The following is a 22377-nucleotide window of genomic DNA, read 5'->3' as shown; positions in this document are numbered from 1 at the left end:
GATAGTTTATTTGCCTAATATTAATCAAAAAATATAGACTAGGGTTTGTCGGCCAAGTTTCTCTTTCAAATTTCGATATTACTTCAGTGTAAACAAATAAATAAATTATTTACAATCTTTGGCAAAATTCACTGCTTCCCACAAACAATTTTTTTAAGAAAGAAAAGGAAGAGAGATGGAGATAAAACCATAAATAAATTAAATAGGAAAATATGATACAATCTAAATATTCACATCTTTTCCACCCCCCCCCCCACCCCGCCCTCTGCAAACATGCCATGTTTTCTCTTTCCTTGAAAGATGTTCGCACTTTGCGAAGACCTGTGGAACCACTTGGATGTTCCTTGTCCAAAAGCGGGGGGAAGGGAGGGTGGGGGAGAGGGGGAGGGGGAAGATACAGGAAGGTCAATGGTCACAGGGAGGAGCTGGTTGCTTCTCAAGTCAGAAAGTGTTTCTTATAGCCGTTACTAACATTGAAAGGCTGCAATGTGTGTAAAAAGCCAGAACAAAAATGATATACGATATATAGAATATACATAGATACATATCTACATATATTCAGATTAAGCCGATACATTATTGGTTGCTGTTTGCTTCGTCCCCACACCCCGAATACCAGTCGTAGCTTTTACTCAGCTGAGAGAAAGCAACTGGCACGTCAGTTAATAGATTAAATGGTACATAAGCAAGTGTTTATAGGATTTGTACGCCATTACTGCAATAGCTGTGCCATCCGGTAATACCAAGAGCTGAAAGCTTTTATATACAGACAATGAAATGTGATAGACAAAGTTGTAAACAAAGTGGTTTTAAATCTTTTTTTTTGTAATTCATTCTTGTTTCCCAGAAGATGTCATTTTTAACATTGTTTAATCAGACTTTCTTAAAAAAAAAATGTCCGCTGCTCGGTTTCCTTGACAACAGCCTCATTAGAAAACAGTAACGGCGGGCTTATATTGCAGTATGATATGTTTGTTAAATGATCACTAATCCCTCTATCTAGGTATAGTCACGGTGCGAGACCTGTTGAAATACACAGTCAGCTTCCTGCCGGTAGCGTCTCGGTTGTTGCATTGGTGCCGGGCTGTCTGGTGCACAGAGCAAGATTGAGTCACCACAGTCAGCGGAAGGCGGGTGGGCTGGGTCAAAGGTTACACTCAGGAAGACAGCGAGGAAAGAGTGGGCGGAAGTCGGCACTGCCAGTCCGATTGAGGTGACGAGGCTGCACAGCATGTTCAGGATTCCCACCAGAGTGCTGCAGGCAGGTACTCAGTTATCTGTCAAAACAGGAGGTCACATCGCGTTGATATTTTTTCCGTTAGGAATCCATAATTTTTTTATTTTTTTTTATTTCACGAAATGTCACATTTTAGGATGGAAGTTCGAAGGAAAAAAAAAGTGTGCGCATCTGCTCTTTGAGAGAGGTGCGTGAGGTTGTGACAGGTTTCGATAAGTTGCTCCGTGACCTTTTGGTCAGCTATGTGGCCTGGTCCAATCTGCATCTTCTCCTTTGTTATCTCTTGCCCAACCCCCACCTCATTTGTTTATAATCTGTGACTTTTCTAATATTTGTCAGTTCCGAAGAAGGGTCACTGACCCGAAACGTTAACTCTGCTTCTCTTTCCACAGATGCTGCCAGACCTGCTGAGTGAATCCAGCATTTCTTGTTTTTGTTTCGATAAGTTAGATATGGAAAATTGATGGTATAAGGACTAGGGACACAGATTGAAGGTTTTGGGCAAGTGATGCAGGGGAGATGTGAGGGAGAATTTTTTTCTTTATGCAGCGAATGGTAGCGACCTGGAACTCGCTGCCCACGAGGGTGGTGGAGCAGAGACAATCAGTGACTTCAAAGGGAAGTTGGATGAGCACTTGAAGGAAATAAAATTGCAGGTCTACGGGGATTGAGTGGGGGAGTGGGATTGACTGGATTGCTCCACAGAGAGCCGGCATAGAGACCTTTCCATTAAAAGGTCAAATCATGTGACGGGAAGGGATAGCTTGTTGAACCTTGGTTGGACCACAGCTGGAGTACTGAGAGCAGTTCTGGGCATCACACCTTAGGAAGGATATACTGGCCTTGGAGGAAGTGCATAGATTCACCAAAATGATACCTGGACTCCAAGGGTTAAATTATAAGGAGAGATGACACAAACTAGGGTTGTATTCTCTGGAATTTAGAAAGTTAAGGGATGATTTGAACAAAGTTTTCAAGATATTAAGAGGAACTGATGGGTAGATAAAGAGAAATTATTTCTGCTGGTTGGGGAGTCCAGGACTAGGGAGCACAGTCAAAAAATTAGAGCCAACCCTTCAGGAGTGAAATTAGGAAATACTTCGACTTACAAAAGGTGGAAGTTTGGAACCCTCTTCCTCAAACAGCAATTGATGCTAGATGAACTGTAAATTTTAAAACTGAGATTGATAGACTTTTGTTAGCCAAAGATCTCGTGGGATATGGGCAAAGGCAGGTTATGGAATTAGGTTGCAGATCAGCCATGATCTCATTGAGGGGCTAAATGGCCTCCTCCTGTTTCTATGTTAAACATTGTAATGAGATTCTTCTCTGATTCACAACAGGAAAGCTCAATGGCCTAGAGGGATTTGTTTTTTGCAGCCTATCACAATACATACTCACACATACACATTATTACATATACATAAATAAAACATGTCGAAATAAAACATATTACACTGTAAATGAAATGTGCATGTGTACATATCCAATGTAAATATAAGTAATATAGACTGCAAAAAATCTATTCCAACTTTGCCCAGGTTCCTTTAACCACTGTGGTGGACAGTGACAGTGAGAGGGACTGCAAATGCAACACCTTAGTTGAACCGAATATTGTGATTGGTGCCACAATTCAAGGGATACGGGATCTCCGATGCATGTTACAGTTTACAATGTGAACGTGCAGAGACAAAGGGCAGCAGGCAGGCTTACCTCGACACTCGTATTTGAGATCGGAGAAATAGACGGCCTCTTGGGAGAAGACAAAGAGCCCTAGTCGTCCGCCAGCTAACGTTTTATCGTAGACAGGGCCAGAGTCAGACATGATTTGCTTTCCTTCGTAGACCACCACCCTGCAGAAACAGAAGCAGAACTGAGGATCCCTCCTAACAAACTAACTGCACTTATAAATGTTGTTTTAACACGCGAAATGGAACATAAACATACCTTCAGCAAAACAGATTCTGTAGAGAACTGTGTGACATAGAGAACTAGACTGCTCAAGTTTAATGTAGATATCCGTCTCGCTCTAGCTCACATATGTTAGTATATACATGGGTATATCTCAGACCATATATTTTCTATATATACTGATGTATAGACTAACAGCAGTATTTTGAGCGAAGTGTACTCCCCTTTGATTTTACTTTACTCTTTAAAGAGAATGCCTACCTTTCACTGGGTAGTCCACCGTAGCAGACAGGAAATGGTGCTGAACAATGTGCAATCATCAGCGAACCTCCCCACTTCTGGCCTTGTGACTGAAGGAAGGTCATTTATGAAGCAGCTGACACTTGGGCTGAGGACACTACCCTGAGGAACTCCTGCGGTGATGTCCTGGAGCTGAGATGATTGACCTCCAACAACCACAACCATCTTCCTTTGCACTAGGTATGACTCTAGCCAGCGGAGAGTTTTCCCCGATTCCCATTGACTCCAGTTTTGCTAGAGCTCCTTGGTGCCGTACTTAGTCAAATGCTGCCTTGATGTCAAGGGCAGTCACTCTCACCTCACCTCTTGAGTTCAGCTCTTTTGTCCATGTTTGAATCAAGGCTGTAATGAGATCAGGAGCTGAGTGGCCCTGGCGGAACCCAAACTGAGCGTCCATGAACAGGTTATTGCTAAGCAGGTGCCGCTTGATAGCACTGTTGACCTCACCTTTCACCTTTGATACTTTGGCCTTTGAAATTATGTTGTGTGAATCGGGGCATAAGAGCATTTATCACATTCCTATGAGATTCCTCTGTCCACTATTTCAATAGAGGTATCAACCTGTTTAAAATCAATAGGTTAGCACCTCCATTAAAATAGCAACAGAAGAATTTCAAATGACTGGGTCAGGCATTTGTTAAAGAAAGAACTTGTATTTATACACTGCTAATGTTCACACATTGTAAGTTCAAGAATTTTATTCTTTCAAACTACAGATTTTGCTGCAGCTCTCCAAAACAGCTATCCACCCAGTCCCATTCATCCACCCTCTCCCCATAGCTTTTCATTTATTTTCTTTTTAAAATATGTATCCTGCTTCCCCTTAAAAGTTATTGTTGATTCTGTTGCCACCACCATTTCTGATAAGGCATTCTGGCTCTTAACAACCCATGGTTAAAAAAATTCTCTTAATTCTCCTTTCGTTTTTTTGCTGGTGATCTTAAACTTACCCTCTTTGATTGTTCACTCATAGACCCAGGAAATTAGGTTTTCCCAATTTACCTTATCAAACCACCTCATAATACCTCTTTGCTTTTATATTCTATTCCTGTATAATTAGGACCAAGGATCCCACATGCTTTTGTTTTACAGTTTCATCAACTTCTCTCATTTTTGATATTGGGGGTGAGAGACTTCAGTTGCCTGGATAGATTGGAGAAGCTGGGGCTGTTCTCCTTAGAGTAGAGAAGGTTGAGAGGAGATTTGATAGAGGTGTTAAAAACCCTGAGGGGTCTGGACAGAGTAGATAGAGAGAAACTATTCCTATCGGCAGAAGAACCAGACATTACCAATTTAAGGTGATTGACAAAAGAACCAAAGGCAACATGAGCCAAAACTTTTTTTATGCAGCAGGTGATTATGATCTGGAATGCACTGCCTGCAAGTCTGGTGAAGGCAGATTCAACAGAGGCTTTCAAAAGAGAATTGGATAATTATCTGAAGAGAAAAGACTTGCAGAGCGGTGGGGAAAAGATGGGGAGGTGGGACTAGCTGAGTTGCTCTTTCAGAGTCAGCACAGACATGACAAACCAAATGGTCTCCTTCTGTGCTGTAGCCATTCTGCGATTCCATGACTATTTTCAAGGTTATACCACTTGGCTTATATCTTCACTCTTTCTTCCTGAATGACAATGCCTGAGAGTGTGATGGAGGCAGACTGAATCACGATTTTCAAAAGGGAATTGGATAATTACCTGAAGTAAAAAGATTTGCAAGGCTGCAGGGAAAAGGCAGGGGAGTGGGACTAGGTGAGGTGCTGTTGCAGAGAGCTGATGTGGACACGACGGGCTGAATGGCCTCCTTCTGTACTGTAACCATGCTATGATTCTATGTGAGACTGAATTAATGAATCAATCAATCAATGTTCATCGTAATTTTGAACATCTCTATCAAATCTCCTCTTAACCTTCTCAGCTCGAAGGAGAACAACCCCAGGTTCTCCAATCTCTCTGCATAACTGAAGTCCCTGATATCATTTTAGCAAATCTCTTCTGCACCCTCTCTCATTCTTCCTGGCAAAATGGTTAACCAGCCTTTGAAAAAGAATAGGAACAGATCTCTCCCATCTCGACATAGTGTAACTGCCCCAAGCCTTAACTCTTGCCGTGTGCAACTTCAGACCGATTTAACCCAAACGAATGGAGGAAAAGTCCTGGATGTATATAGGAATTACCACAATTCCGGGTAACCTCTCTCCTGTTCCCATGCAGCAGTGTCAGTATCCTGTGCTATTTACCTGATAAAGCCTGTTTTGGGTCGATGGATCAAGTGCCACCTGTATGCGGTGTAATCCTTCCAGCCAATATTCTTGGGGTCGTGCCATAGGGTTTGTACCTGAAACATAAGCAGATCTGCATTAACTTCAGTGGAAATTTTAAATGCTCTTGCACTAAAGCTATTTCAATTTACAAAGTAATGGGGCCTTGTTGCAGTTCTTGAAACCGGCCTTAGGACCAGGAATAGGTTATTCAGCCCATTGAGTTTGTTCTGCCATTGAACAGATCATGGCTGATCTGTATCTTCACTTCATTTACCCACCTTGGTTACATACCCCTTAATACCGTTAACTAACAATCCTACCTCGTCTGCACCTGACATATGACCTCACCCATCTGCTCAATGGTCCAATATGTCTCTAATGTGGGGGAAGGGAGGCTGAGGCCATTCCAGCTGACATCAGCTAACTTGTGGGGTTGAAACTAAGGCTACGGTAGCCCAGCAATTATGGAAATCCAGATGTCGCCAAATCCCACCTCCATGCCAACGTGTGACAGTGAATTTAGTGCATATGGTAATTTGTGGGTTGGCACCAGATGAATGATCATGACACTTGCTGGCTTGTCATAAAAATCCAATTTGTTGAGGGAACTTGCCCCTCCTTAGACAGTCTGGCCTCAGTCCCACACGATGTCGTTGACTCTCATGGCAACTAGAAATGGGCAATAAATACAGCCACATCCCCAGACTAAATTGCAACCTGCGCCATTACAGTCAGCATTGGCTTTAAGCTACAACATAGGAAGGTTCTATTAAGTGATTGGCCATGCGTTTTCTCAAAATGTGATGGCAACTAGCTCTACCCACAGTACCTCCTGTATGCGCTTTGAGAGCAATGACCCATCATTAGCATTGTTCATTGAAAACAGAACAGTAAAAGCCTTTTTTTTTGTTGATTGCTGTTTTAAAACAAAATGCTTGCTCCTTTTTGTGTATCTACATAGAAACAACAACAACTTGTCTCTATATAGTGCTGTTACGACAGTACAAGGTCCCAACATACTTCACAGCAGCATCATCAAGCGAGCATTTGACACCAAGCCACACAAGGAGACATCAGGACAGGCGGATGATCCATCTCATCCTCCTCCTGAAGTTCCCAGCATCACAGATGCACAAAGGAAGATGATTGTGGTTGTTGGAGGTCAATCATCTCAGTCCCAGGACATCACTGCAGGAGTACCTCAGGGTAGTGTCCTAGGCCCAACCATCTTCAGCTGCTCCATCAATGACCTTTCCTCCATCATAAGGTCAGAAGTGGGGATGTTCGCTGATGATTGCACAATGTTCAGCACCATTCGTAACTCCTCAGATACTGAAGCAGCCCATGTCGATATGCAGGAAGGCCTGGACAATATCTCAGCTTGGACTGATAAGTGGCAAATAACATTCGCGCCACACAAGTGCCAGGCAATGACCATCTCAAACAAGAGAGAATCTAACCATCTCCCCTTGACATTTGACATTCAATGGTATTACTAGCACTGAATCCCCCAATGGTTACCATTGACCAGAAACTGAACTGGAGCAGCCACATGAATGCTGTGGCTACAAGAGCAGATCAGAGGCTGGGAATTCTGCGGCGACTAACTCACTTCCTGTCCCCCCAATGCCTGTCCAGCATCTACAATGCACAAGTCAGGAGTGTGATGGAATACTCTCCACTTGCCCGGATGGGTGCAGCTCCAACAACACTCAAGAAGCTCGACGCCATCCAGGACAAAGCAGCCCGCTTGATTGGCACCCCATCCACCACCTTCAACATTCACTCCCTTTACCATCGACGCACAGTGGCAGCAGTGTGTACCATCTACAAGATGCACTGCAGCAACTCACCAAGGCTCCTTCGACAGCACCTTCCAAACCCATGACCTCTACCACCTAGAAGGACAAGGGCAGCAGATGCATGGGAACACCACCACTTGCAAGCTCCCCTCCAAACCACACACCTTCTTGACTTGGAACTATATCGCCGTTCCTTAACTGTCACTGCATCAAAATCCTGGAACTCTCTTCCTAACAGCACTGTGGATGTACCTACATCTCAAAGACTGCAGCAGTTCAAGAAGGCATAGCACCACCACCATCTCAAGGGTAAATAGGGAGGGGCACATCCCATGAACGACTATTAAAAAAAAAAGGTGACTAAAAGCTTGCTCAGGGTTAAGTTTTTAAGGAGGAGAGAGAGGTAGAGAGGCATTGGTTTAGGGAGGGAATTCCAGAATTTAGGGCTCAGGCAGCCGAAGCCAGGGCCACCAATGGTGGAACGATTCATATTGAGGATGCTCAAGAGGCCATAAAATTAGAGGAGCATAGAGATCTTGGAGAGTTGTTCGGCTGGAGGAGGTTATAGGAATAGGGAGGGACGAAGCCATGGAGGGATTTGGAAACAATGAGAATTTTAGAATTAAGGCATTTTCAGACCAGGAATCAAAGTAGGTATGCGAGCACACTCACAGATAGATCTGTACTGAGCATGCACAAAGAGACTCATTTCACTCATGCCTTCAAACCTCTTTAGCATTGGACTGGGTGAAGGCAGGGGATCATAGTGATGCGTCACAGAGCTGGAGCACACATGCTGGAAAACATCAACCAGGACTCTTGGTAATCTAAGTTAAAGTGAGAGGCATTAAAGATGCATCTATTGTTGGGCTTCTTAAATTAAATAAAAAGCACAGTGGCAAATCAGCCAGCCAATCAGTCATCACCCTAATAATGTCACGTTTGTTCCTGATACAGACACTAGCCAAGAGGATCCAACTGCCCTTTGGTTGTTCTGCCTTGTTTTGTCTCCGTCTCTGATATAGTAAAAGCCAGGCAGTAGCTGCTCTATTCTGCAGCCATTGTGCTCAGACATGTCGCTCCTCCAGATTTCTATCAAACATTCCTCTGCAGAGTAGCCCCTTCAGGCAGCCTTTAGCTCAAACCAGCTGCTTTCTCTTTCCTTGCACCTTCACCCGACTCCAGCCCTTGCTCAAGCAACAATCACAACCAGGCCAGCCTGCACAGGAACAGCAGGAGGCGATTCAGCCCCTTGAACCTGTTGCACCATTCAATGAGATCATTGCTGATGTACTCCTCAACTCCATTTACCCGTCTTGGTTCTCTAACCCTCACCTAACAAAAATCTATCAATCACAATTTTGAAATTTTCAATTGACTCCCCAGCCTCACCAGCTTTTTTGAGGGAGAGAGTTCCAGATTTTCACTACCTTTTGTGTGAAGAAGTGCTTCCTGACATCATCCCTGAATGGCCCAGCTCTAATTTTAAGGTTATTCTCCCTTGTTCTGGACTCCCCCCACCAGATGAAATAGTTTCTCTCTATCTGCCTTATTAAATTCTTTGATCATCTTTAAAACCACAATTAGATCTCCCCTTAATCTTCTATACTCAAGAGATTACAAGCCTAGTCTATGCAATCTGTCTTCACAATTTAACCCATTTAGTCCCAGTATCATTGTGGATTAATTAAGGAAAGCCAGCACAGATTTGTTAAAGGCAAGTGTGTAGAACTAACTTGATTGAGTTTTTTGATGAGCTAACAGACAGGGCTGATGAGGGTAATCATTTGATGTGGTGTACATGGACTTCAAAAAGGCATTTGATAAAGTACCACATAACAGGCTTGTCAGCAAGGATAAAGCCCATGGAACAAAAGGAACGCTGGCTGCATGGATATGAAGTTGGTTGCGGGACAGGAAACAGAGAGTAGTGATGAATGGCTGTTTTTCAGACTGGAACAAGAGTTCTCCAAGGGGTTGGTACTGGGACCATTGCTTGATGACCATGACTTGGTTGTACAGGGCACAATTTCAAAACCTGCAGATGACACAAAACCTGCAAGTATTGTGAACTGTGAAGAGGATAGTGATAGACATCAAGAGGGCACAGACAGGTTGGTGGAATGGGCGGACACGTGGCAGATGAAATTTAATGCAGAGAAGTGTGAAGTGATACATTTTGGTAGGAAGAATGAGGAGAGGCAACATAAACTAGAGGATACATTTCTAAAAGGGGTGCTGCAGCAGAGGGTTCTGGGGGGAGTGTGTGCACAAATCATTGAAAGTGGCAGGGCAGGTTGAGAAACTGGCATATGGGATCCTGGGCTTTATAAACAGAGGCACAGAGTACAAAAGCAAGGTGGTTATGGTGAACCTTTACAAAACACTGGTTCGGTCTCAACTGGAGTACTGTGTCCAATTCTGAGCACCACATTTTGGGAAAGATCTGAAGGCTTGAGAAAGGGTTCAGAAAAGATTTATGAGAATGGTTCCAGGGATGAGGGACTTCAGTTACGTAGATAGATTGGAGAAGCTGGGCTGTTCTCCTTAGAGAAGAGAAGGTTGAGAGGAGATTTGACAGAGGTGTTCAAAATCATGAGGGTCTGGATAGATTAGATAGAGAGAAACTGCTCCCATTGGAAGAAGGGTCGAGAACCAGAAGACACTGATTTAAGGTGAATGGCAGAAGAAGCGAAGACGACATGAGGAAAAACCTTTTTACGCAGTGAGTAGTTAGAATCTAGAATGCACTGCCTGAGAGTGTGCTGGAGGCAGATTTAATCGTGGCTTTAAAAAGGGGATTGGATAAGAACTTGAAGAGATAAAATAATGCAGGGCTATGGGGAAAGGGAGTGGGACTTGCTGAATTGCTCTTACAGAGAGCCAGCAAATTCATGACCAGCTGAATGGCCTCCTTCTGTGCTGTAATCATTCTATGATTCTATGAATCTGCACTGCACCCTGCTGAACTGAATGCAGTACTCCAAACAGGGTCTAACCAGAGCTTTATAGAACGGTGACCTAGCTTCCAATCCCTGGTTTTCCAAATCTGCTTCACAACATCTGCACATCCTACACAGACCCCGGTTTCCATTCAAGGTACCTTAGGGTTTGATCTACAGACAGAACTGTTTGGCAAAAGCCACATGAAGCAAAACCTGCTCACACATTGCCTAGTCTTGGCCATAGCCATTGAACAGGCTGGGGCTCTTTTCTCCAGTAAAGAGAAGACTGAAGGTTGACCTGATCGAGTTCTTTGAAATTGTAAAGGTGTTCAATAGGGTGGACATAGACGTTTTCAGTTGTGGCGAAATCGAAAACTAACGGCCATAAATATATCATAAATCTAATGCGGAATTCAGGAGAAACCTCTTTGCCCAGAGAGTGGTGAGAATGTGGAACTCATTACCACAGGAGTGAACACAACACAAAAAATAGGAGCAGAAGTAGACCATACGGCCCATCGAGTCTGCTCTGCCATTCAATACGATCATGGCTGATCTTGGGCTTCAATTCCACTTTCCTGCCCGCTCTCCATATCCCTTGATTCCCTGTGAGACCAACAATCCATCTATCCCAGCCTTAAATGTATTCAATGATGGAGCATCCACAACCCTCTGGGGTAGAGAATTCCAAAGATTCACAACCCTTTGAATGAAGTAATTTCTCCTCATCTCAGTCCTAAATAATTGACCCCTTATCCTGAGACTGTGTCCCCGTGTTCTAGATTCCCTGACCAGTGGGAACAATCTCTCAGCTTCTACCCTATCAAGCCCTTTCAGAATCTTGTATGTCTCAATGAGATGAGAGTGGTTGAAAAAAATAGTATAGATGCCTTTACAGGAAAGGAATCGAAGGATATATTGATAAGGCTAGATGAAGGAAGGTGAGGGGAAGGCTTATGTGGAGCATAAACACCAGCATGGACCTGTTGGGCCGAATGGCCTGTTTCTGTGCTGCACTTTCAATGTAATTCTATGTAACATAATCCTCCGCCCATGCAGAGCTGGTGAGCGAACAGACAAGAAGGTTGAAGGTCATAGTTGGCTCGTTGTAACTCGGCGGCTCTTACCTGTCCAGGGGTGTTCCCAGTGTGCCAGAGTGCATTCCGCAGCTGCTCTCCCCGGCCTGTGGTGGAGTTCACCACCTTAAGAGAAACGCCGGCGTAACCGTGGGCTTTGGAGGGCTTCTCCTCCCAGTAGGTCTGGGTGACCTGCTTCCACATCACCACGTAGAACCTGCTGCTGGACTGGTAGCCGAAGACAAACCCGGCATAGTCGTCATCGCGGTCTGTGTTGACGTAGAAGGTGCCGCTGAAGTCGATAGCATTGAACTCATCGAAGCCTGCGGATTATAAAGGGAGATGTTTCCCCTCAGGTTAATCGCAACTCAAGAGGCAGAATAGATCATTTCGCTACATTAATTTCAAAATGGGTGAAGCTTGACATTTTATTTATTAATTCTCGGAATGCGGCCGCAGCTGGCATGGCCAGTGTTTTTTATTGCTCGTCCTTTGCCGCCCTTGAGAAGGTGTTGGCGGGCCGCCTTCCTGAACCACTGCAGTGTGTGCGCTGAAGATGCTCCCACTGTGTCGTTAGCTAGTTGTTGAGCGTGGGGGGAAGGGCAGGGGAGCGGGGGCTGATGTTCCAGGATTTTCACTCAGTGGTTTGTCGGTGAGTGCCTTGTCGCCTTATCCATAATGAGTGAGCAGGTATGTACTGTGATCAGTAACATAATCCAGGTAGTGCTGTATTGTGAGACGACTGGTCTGGTGGTGCTAACCACACCCCATAATGCACGGGTGGCTGATTAGAATATTAAGATGTGTTTACAGCACACGACACGTGGGCGTGTGCCAAGTTTTGTGGCTGGAAATTTGAGCCTCCGGTAGCACGTTTGAAAAGACTGTTGGGTGGGTGGGTTAGGGGCGGGTGCTGGATTGTGGCAAGCGGGCAGGAAATGGAACCCAGCCCAGGAAATTAAGAACCTTTTAAAGCCTCTCGCTGCAATAGGAGAGAAGCTCATGAGGCTAGTGGGGGGTGGAGGGAATGGTCATCGGGCAAAGTCAAGGCTGCCCAGGAGAAAGATTTACATTGGGCCTCTCCTTCGGTGCCCGTTGTTATTGGTTACTGAGCAATTGGAGCACATGAGAAGCACCATTAATTAGTATGAGTTCTGAGGCCTCCCTGACCCTAGCATACTGATACTACACAACTTTCCACCCACAATGTGCTGACCCAGCCACACTGGTGCATACAAAGTGAATTAGACGGCAATTAGGCCTCAGGCCTTGGCTAACACAAAGAATAGGCACCTGATGCACCTCAGACAGGCTGCACTGTGTCCTTTTTATTGCTTACCAACAGCTAGGCCAGGGTCAGAGTTGGCTGTCTGCAGCAGCTCCTTGCCCTGGTTACGCACTACCCAGTTGGGATCGATCTGCGTCGTCCCCTTTGGATCCAGGTGGACCATCTGGAATTTCCTCAGGTCAGTCTGGCTGATGGCGCTGTTCTCGGGACACACGTCGTAAATGTCCGGGACGTTGTCATTATCAAAGTCATCTTTACAGGCATCTCCTCTGCCATCACCTGTCAGGGGCATTCAAAAGCGGTTAATTCCTGTAGCCCAGTCCAACCAGCTGAGAAACAGGAGTTAAAGGTCAAAGACTTCAAAATGGCGCAGGGGAAAGAACATCCAGCATGTGTGTAGGACATATCATTAGAATACATTATCTGCGCACTGATAACCCATGGAGTCATTCAAAACAAACATCCAGACTTATGAGGGGTTTTGGTAGAGTAGATAGGAAGATACTATTTCCAGTGGCAGGAGGATCGGAAGCCAGAGGACTCAGATTTAAGATAATCGGCAAAATACCAGAGGTGAGACGGAGAATTTTTTTTTAAACAGTGAGTTGTTGTGATCTGGAACGCACGGACTGAAAAGGCAGTGGAAGCAGATTCAATAGTAACTTTCTAAAGGGAATTGGATAAATACTTGAAGTGGAAAATATAGCAGGATTATGGGGAAAGAGCAGTGGGGGGAGGGGTGGCACTAATTGGATCGCTCTTTCAAAGACCCAGCACAAGCACAATGGGCCGAATGTCCTCCTTCAATGCTGTATGATTCTATGATCTTTAATTGTTCTACTCAATTCCAACACACCTTCTTCACGTGACCAGTCTACATACCTGAACCCAGACACTGAGCATTCAGTAAACTATTTCAGGACTTTCCTTTGTTGTTGAATCCTGATTTGCATATTTAAAATGGCCTATTGCCTGAAACAGGCAGCTGCTTTGGCCACCCAGCACTAGGAACCCCCCTGTCAAAGTGTCAGCGTGCTGATCGTCATCTATTGACACCATTTCTGAGACTGTTATCGGGTCCTCCGGAAGATTAATAAAGAGAAACTTTTACCATCAGCATCGATTTGGTCAGGGTTGGGGACGAGGCGGCAGTTGTCCCTCCCATCGGGGATACCATCATTGTCATCATCTGGGTCGCAGACATCTCCTTGACCGTCCTTGTCGTGATCGGCCTGGTTGGAATTGGCGACGTACGGACAGTTATCCAGGTTGTTCTGGTGTCCGTCCTCATCAATATCCTGATTGTCATCACACTGATCACCCACCAGGTCAGAGTCAGAGTCTTCCTGCAGGGCAAGACAGAACATCACATGAGTAACCCTTATTACATAAAAGGAAAGCCCTGCATTTCTATCGTATCTTTCACAACCTCAGGCAATCCCAAAGCGCTTTACAATCAATGAAGTATTTTTGAAGTGTTGTCAACTGTTGCAATGAGGAAACATGGCAACCAATTTGCGCACAGAAATCTCCCACAAACAGCAATATGATAATGACCAAGTAATTTGCTTTAGCAATGTTGGTGGAGGGATCAGCATTGCCCAGGAAGAACTCCACTGCCCTTTTTCAAAATAGTGGTCATTGGATCTTTTTACAACTACCTGAGAGGGCAGACAGGAACTTGGTTTAATGATTCATCCAATAAGACAGCACCTCTGACAGTGCAGCACTCCCTCAGATCTGCACAGGAGTGTTGGCCTACATTTTTGTGCTCAAAGCTCTGGAGTGAGACTGCAAATCCATGACTTTCTGATTCAGGGGCTAAAGTGCTCTCAGCTGAGCTACAGCTAACAAGTAACCGGAGCTTGTCTGGTGAGGGTCGCTGGTTTAGCTGAAAAGCAGATGGAATTTATTTTTATTTGTTCTTGAGATGTGGGCATTCCTGGCACGCCAGTATTTGTTGCCCATCTTTGCTTGCCCTGAGGGCATTGAGAGTCAACCACGTAGTAGGGGACTGGAGTCACGTGTAAAGGAAAGGGTTACATTTATATATCAGTTTCCATGACCTCAGTACACCCCAAAGCGCTTTACAGCCAATGAAGTGCTTTCTGAAGTGTCGGCGATGTTTTAATGTAGGAAACACAGCAGCCAATTTTCACAGAGCAAGCTCCCACAAACAGCAATGCCCAAACTCAGTGGCACTTTGAGTTGTGGAGGAAAACAGCGGGCAAAACCAAGAGTTGGGGCTCAACCCTGTTAGAACGGGTGAAGTGCTGTTGTTTATTGGTCCTCACTTGAACAACTGCTTTTTAAAAAATCCTTTCATGGGATGTGGGTGTCACCGACAAGGCCAGCATCTGTTGCCCATCCCTAATTGCCCTTGACAACTGAGTGGCTTGCTAGGCTATTTTGGAGGGCAGTTAAGAGTCACATGCAGGCCAGACCAGGTAAGGATGGCAGATTTCCTTCCCTCAAGGACATTAGTAAACCAGACGGGTTTTTACAACAATTGATGATGGTTTCATGGCACCATTACTGAGACTAGCTTTCAATTCTTTTCAATTGAATTTATTAATTCATTGAATTTAAATTCCAACAGCTGCCGTGATGGGATTTGAACCCATGTCCCCAGGGTAGTAGCCTGAGCCTCTGAATCCCCATTACACTGTCCAATGCCCATTGCGCTGATGATGCCCATTACACTATCTGATGCCCATTACATTAGGGCCACTCTAGGGTACAGCAACACCTGTTCTTTCTTACCTGGTCAGGATTATGCATAAGGGGACAGTTGTCACACATGTCTCCAACGCCATCTTGATCAGTGTCTCTCTGGTCAGTGTTGTAAACATAAGGACAGTTGTCATTCTCATTCAAGATATCTGTTGATGCAGGAACAAGATTATTAAGACAACAATGACAGTACACACCAACTCAGTGTAAAGATTAAATCAGCTTCAGATTTTATTATAACTTTACGTCACAGATTAGGTAAAGGCGAGGACAGTCAAGGCCCATGTCGCCACATCAATTCAGTAAGACCCCATCATCCCACCCACTCACTCTGTGCTAATATATCTTAAAGGATTTCAGGGTTAATGCTTGCACTAATCCACCTGGAGGTCCATTCCAAGCAATGATTGCGCTTGATGTGGTGAAGAATTAGACAACAGCACAGGCAAGGAAGAGGTACTCCACTGAGGTAGGGGATACAAGACATTATTGGGGTACGGTGCTGGGGGCATTCATTTGTGTTCTGTCTCTGACCACAGAGTGTCAGATCTTGACACCAGGGGCTAGATTTTCATTCTGGGGTCAGGATCTTGACTCCCGGATAACTTCGGGGTCCCGATCTGCTGACGCGACGTTATCTTCCAATGTAAATGATCTAATTGGGCCGGGGGGGTTGGGGGGTGAGTGTGGTGCACAATCAGCTGTGCCTGGATTGACATGGAGACGGGAAGAGGCTCCAGACTGTAACATTGACAGGCAGATGGCAGCCATGACAGGGCTCGCCGTTGCCTTGCAGAATGTTGCAGGCAGCAGATCAGAGGGTCAGCTGTGTTAAGGTGCAAACAAAGAGGCCGAACGGGGAATAGGAAGACAGGTGAAGCGCTATGTTTCAGTCACTTTTTTCAATTTTTTGGAATAATTGTTGACATCAAACAATGTCCAATCGCATTGCTCCTGAAAGTTAATCACTTACGTGCATCAGGCTGTTCACTCCTCCCGTTCTCCTCTTTGAAAATTCCTTTCTAGCCCTCCCTAGCCCATTTACAAGCTCCTCAAGGAGTTAAACAGGCAGTTAATTGGAGACCAGAGGGTTCATGGCTCCCCAGCCCCCGCCCTCTCTGAATATTGCAGTGTGTTTCGGGATCCACGGACGCTTTCCAGGAACACAATTTTCAACTTGTGTCCCCGCCCATGCTCACCCTCAAATTGCTTTGAAAATCCAGCTGCAGGTCCCAAATGGGAGCACATTTTGCTCCCCATCCCTCAACGTGCTGAACACTAAACAGAATTAGATAGAATTTACAGCACAGAAACAGGCACGTGTGTGCGGGTTCTAAACACCATAGCAACACTGTGGTTTTGACTCCTTTACCCAGTGACACCTCCACAGGCCCAACTGGTCTATGCTGGTGTTTATGTTCCACACAAGCCTCCTCCCACCTACTTCATCTAACCATATATGCATATCCTTCATTTTATTTTTGCCTCATGCACTCATCTAGCTTTCCCTGAAATATATCTAGGTATTTGCCTCAACTACTCCTTCTGGTAGCGAATTCCACATCCTCACCACTCTCTGGATAAAGAAGTTTCTCCTGAATTCATTAATAGATTTATTAGTGACTATCTTATATTTATGGCCCCTAATTTTGGTCTCCCCCACAAGTGGAAACTTCATCTCTACATCTATGATATCAACCTCCTTTCATAATTTTAAAGACCTTTATCAGGTCACCATTCGGCTTCACCTTTTCTAGAGCAAAGAGCCCAGTCCTTCCTGATAGTTATTACCCCTCAGTTCTGCTATCAATTGTTTGGATTGGTTTTGACTCCTTTACCCAGTGACACCTCCACAGTGTTGCTATGGTGTTTAGAACCCGCACACACGTGCTAACCCGAGGTGTGACTTGGCTCCGAGACAGTTGGCACGTTACTCCGCCACCACACTCACCATCACCATCAATGTCAACCGAGCAGGCATCGCCTTCCCCGTCTCCATCCGTGTCGATCTGTGCTGGATTGTGGTCGTATGGACAGTTGTCGCAGCGGTCACCCACATCGTCCTTGTCATAATCAAACTGCCGTGGGTTATAGAGCAGAGGGCAATTGTCCTGGAAAAAAAATTATGGAGAGATGGTCCCCATCTTATCCCTGTGGATTCAAGACCAGTTGGCAGGCATGTTTTTTGGTGGGTGGGGGAAACAAAGGAAGGTTCTGGAACTCACCCTCTCGTCATTTCTTGCATCATTGTCGTCATCCTTATCACAAGCGTCGCCCACTCCGTCGTTGTCAAAGTCCTCTTGTCCAGAATTGGGCAGGTGAGGGCAGTTATCCTGTTCACGGAATTAAAAGAACAGACACTGCGAGTGTACAAAATGCCACCTTCACAGACAGAAGTCGCATGTGAGAAAGACCAGATCTGTCTTCCAGCACAGTTGAGAAATAGCCTGAACATTGCCTCATTTCGAATTGTTCACGGAATGAAGCTCTGCGGGCCTGTTTGCTGATTTGCCCAAACTGTTCTGGCAAGCTTAGCGAGAAACAACTGCCTTGGGAGCCTTACACTGTAACAGTTTTCGTCATCTGTCTGGCTTACTACAAGGAGCTTTCCAACACTGGTGACACATTAATAGATGATTATTGCTACCATTATCTACAGTGCTTGCTGTTCGGATTTGAGGGGGCTTAAGTCCCAATGCACAGCCATGGCCCTCTGCCCATCCATCAGCCTCCAGAGCTCAGCTTTGATACACTCCATAGCCATCCTCCCTTCCTTAAATGTGAAAATGTAGCAGTCTATCAATCTAATAGCAAAGCTATTTCTGTTAATCTATCAATGAAACATGTCAGCTGTTTTCTTTTACAGATTAGCTGAATACAAAATCCTTTTCTTCTGACTCTTCCTTCTACAGCTGTCTTTGGTCAGGCTCCAGTATGTCAAAGTTCAAAGCTAAACACTGCATAGTAACAGTTGTCATGAAACCCGTTAGCATGAGGCAGTCGACTGAAAGCCATCGACAAAGCATTTTTTTAAAAATTCACTGTCAGGAATGTGACTGGCATTTATTGTACATCCCTAGCTGCCCTGGATACAACTGAGTGGCTTGCTCACCCACTTCAGAGGGCAGTTAAGAGTCAACCACATTGTTGTGGGACTGGAGTCACAGGTAGGTCCAGACCGGGTAAGGACAGCAGGCTTCCTTACCTGAAGGACATTAGTGAACCAGGTGGGTGTTTATAACAACCCAATAGCTTCATGGTCACTTTTACAGATCCCGGCTTTAATTTCCAGATTTTATTTTTAAACTGAGTTATCAGGATAAGCTACGTTTACAGCAGAATTAATAGAAACTTAGCACTGGACGAGGCCAGTCAGTCCATTGCTTGGATGCTGGAGATGGAGGTTTAACTGGAAACATTTGCTCTAATCTCCTTTCGAAATGTTAGCACTGAAAGACTGCAGGGTAGAGATCACTGTGGGTGGCTTAAAATAGAGAGAGGAATATAAGTACATTCATTAAGCATTCAGAGCATAACAAAGAACAAAGAATAAAGAACAGTACAGCACAGGAACAGGCCATTCAGCCCTCCAAGCCTGCGCCGATCTTGATGCCTGCCTAAACTAACACCTTCTGCACTTCCGGGGCCCATATTCCTCTATTCCCCTCCTATTCATATATTTGTCAAGATATCTCTTAAATGTCGCTATCGTATCTGCTTCCACCACCTCCCCCGGCAGCAAGTTCCAGGCACTCACCACCCTCTGTGTAAAAAACTTGCCTCGCACATCCCCTCTAAACTTTGCCCCTCGCATCTTAAACCTATGTCCCCTAGTAACTGACTCTTCCACCCTGGGAAAAAGCTTCTGACTATCCACTCTGTCCATGCTGCTCATAACTTTGTAAACCTCTATCATGTCGCCCCTCCACCTCCGTCGTTCCAGTGAAAACGATCTGAGTTTTTCCAACCTCCCCTCATAGCTAATGCCCTCCAGACCAGGCAACATTGTGGTAAACCTCCTCTGTACCCTCTCCAAAGCCTCCACGTCTTTCTGGTAGTGTGGCGACCAGAATTGCACGCAATATTCTAAGTGTGGCCTAACTAAGGTTCTGTACAGCTGCAACATGACTTGCCAATTTTTATACTCTATGCCCCGACCGATGAAGGCAAGCATGCCGTATGCCTTCTTGACTACCTTATCCACCTGCGTTGCCACTTTCAGTGACCTGTGGACCTGTACGCCCAGATCTCTCCGCCTGTCAATACTCCTAAGGGTTCTGCCATTTACTGTATACCTCCCACCCGCATTAGACCTTCCAAAATGCATTACCTCACATTTGTCCGGATTAAACTCCATCTGCCATTTCTCCGCCCAAGTCTCCAACCGATCTATATCCTGCTGTATCCTCTGACAATCCTCATCACTGTCCGCAACTCCACCAACCTTTGTGTCGTCTGCAAACTTACTAATCAGACCAGCTACATCGCTGGCATTGAATAGGGGAGAGAAACATGCTTGAATAAATTCAAAGCTTGAGAGAGAGAGAGCAAGCGAGATGAGTGAAAGTCAGTGAGATATATAGAGAGATAGAGAGTGCAAGAGTAAGGTAGAGCAAGAGATAGAGAAATACAGAAAGTGAGAGTTGGAGCGGAAGAGACAGAGTTATAGGGATGAATTTTCATTTTGGGGGTGGGAAACAGCAGCTGGGACTGTTACCAGGACCTAAACCCACCCCCGGGGGAAACAGACACTTATTGGGATCTTGACCAGGTTATCTCCTTAAATGGCATGGAGACAGGTTTCCTGTTAAATTAAGGGAAGCAGCGGGCACTCAAAGCTGGAGGGCCCATCAGAGGCTTTCCAGCTTGAGAGGCAGAGCAAGCTGCAGTAGAGGGTAAGTAACTGAGAGGGTGCTTCAAGATGTAGGTGTCCTCTCAGCAACATTAAAAAAAAATTTAAAAATAGAAAAAGCAGCCAGGCCACCACCATGGGGGAAATCCCTCTACAGAGCAGCCTTTAGCTGCACCCACACCCACGGTAGGCAGGTAGGGCTTTTAAGCCTGCCTGGAGTGCTAGCACCCTGGCCTGCCACTAGGTGCCCCCTCCAGGCAGTTGAACTGCTTTCCCATCACGTCAGGAAACTGGAGATCGACTGGAAAATCCCAGACAGCCTCCTTTACCTACCGTTAACAAGGCTCTTAATAAGCCTTGTCGGACCCTGAAACAGCCTCCCCCAAAATGGCTGATGCCTGGTCGGGAAACTGGCACGCCAGCAAGGGTAATTTTCGGGCCCCATCAGCTTCCGTTCCCAACCTCGGCGGGACCCGATAATAGTGAAAGAGAGGGAAGGAGGGTGAGATATAGAAACAAAGAGAGATAGAGTGAGAGTGAGAGAAGAGAGTGAGGGAGATAGCAGGTGAGAGATAGAGAGCAGGAGATAAAGAAAGAGAGGAAAAGAGATAGAGGGAGAAAGTAAGAGAGCGGGTGAGAAATGGAGAGAGAGGCATGATCATTAACAGGTGACAAAAACAAGTGGGAATATTTTTTTACATCCTGCTTGTGCATAGTGTTGCTTATTCTGATGTAACTGCAGGGTATAAGATTACTGCCTGGAGGAAGAATTGTAAGCCGACTGTGAGATTCTCCAGCGATGTGACTGAGGTCAAAACTTTCCATTCAAATTAGGAACATATTTAGAGCCCAAAGATAACAAAAGGGTTATGGACTCCTATTTTTCAAGCTTTGAGTGATTTTTTTCCCTCTAGAAACAAATCAGTTGAACATTTTTTTTAATTAATGATCTTCTTTAGGATTTCACTGTGTTTAGTTGGGTCAGGGTCACGTGCTGTGCGTGTGCACATGCCTCAGTGTAGAATGCTCATTGGCATGTTGGGGCGTAGTTAATGGTTTACCCCAAGCTTAATCTGTGGATATAATTCCAAAATACACAGCACGTTTGATACTGATTGTGGAATGCGTGAAGCTCCCCAGTGCTGGCCTTGGAATTAGGATGTTTGAATATTCACGCACCGAATGCACTCATGTGTAATTTCATTGTCTGCCATTTTGACGGACCATCAAAATTTTATAGCACAGGTGGAGGCCAATTTGCCCAACTGATCCACGCCGGTGTTTATGATCCACACGAGCCTCCTCCCACCCCTCTTCATCTAACCCCATCAGTTTATCCTGCTATTCTTTTCTCCATCACGTACTTCTCTAGCTTCCCCTTAAATGCATCTATGCGGTTCACCTCAACTGCTTCTTCTTGTAGCTGAGAACGTGGTGGAGGCAGGTTCAATTGAAGCATTCAAAAGGGAATTAGACAGTTATATGAAAAGGAAGAACGTGCAGAGTTACGGGGAGAAGGCAGGGGAATGGAACTGAGGGAGTTGCTCTTTCAGTGCAGACACGATGGGCTGGATAGCTTCCTTCTGCAGTGTAACAATTCTGTGATTCTGTGAAGTTCCATATTCTCACCACTCTCTGGATCTAGAAGTTCCCCCTGAACTTCCTATAGGATTTATTAGTGACAATCTTATGGCCTCTAGTTTTGGTCTCCCTCACAAGTGGAAACATCTCTACATCTACCTTATCAAACCATTTCATAATTTAAAGACCTCTATGAGGTCACCCCTCAGTTTTCTGTTTTCCAGAGAAAGAAGTCCCAGCCTGTTCACTTTTTCCTGATAGTTATAACCTCTCAGTTCTGGTATCATCACCCTTGTAAATCTTTTTTGCATTTTCTCCAGTGCCTCTATATCCTTTTTTGCAATATGGAGACCAGAACTGTGTACAGTATTCCAAGTGTGGTCAGACCGAAG

General features: G+C 45.1%; 1 protein-coding gene across 1 annotated transcript in view; it reads right to left on the bottom strand.

Annotated features, from left to right (window-relative positions):
* Window positions 1-886: 886 nt before the first annotated feature.
* thbs2a (thrombospondin 2a) overlaps window positions 887-22377 on the bottom strand; it is a 67763-nt gene continuing 46272 nt past the window's right edge. The window contains exons 14-22 of the mRNA XM_068045464.1: window positions 17778-17885; window positions 17504-17663; window positions 15583-15701; window positions 13931-14165; window positions 12871-13098; window positions 11583-11854; window positions 5685-5782; window positions 2951-3090; window positions 887-1277 (exon numbers count right to left, since the gene is read on the bottom strand). Coding sequence (XP_067901565.1) covers window positions 1270-1277; window positions 2951-3090; window positions 5685-5782; window positions 11583-11854; window positions 12871-13098; window positions 13931-14165; window positions 15583-15701; window positions 17504-17663; window positions 17778-17885 — 1368 coding nt within the window. The 3' untranslated portion in view covers window positions 887-1269. The remainder of the gene's footprint in view (window positions 1278-2950; window positions 3091-5684; window positions 5783-11582; window positions 11855-12870; window positions 13099-13930; window positions 14166-15582; window positions 15702-17503; window positions 17664-17777; window positions 17886-22377) is intronic.

This window comes from Heterodontus francisci, chromosome 13 (assembly GCF_036365525.1).
Source record: "Heterodontus francisci isolate sHetFra1 chromosome 13, sHetFra1.hap1, whole genome shotgun sequence".
Classification (NCBI taxonomy): domain Eukaryota; kingdom Metazoa; phylum Chordata; class Chondrichthyes; order Heterodontiformes; family Heterodontidae; genus Heterodontus; species Heterodontus francisci.
This window is presented reverse-complemented; position numbering and strand designations above follow the sequence as displayed.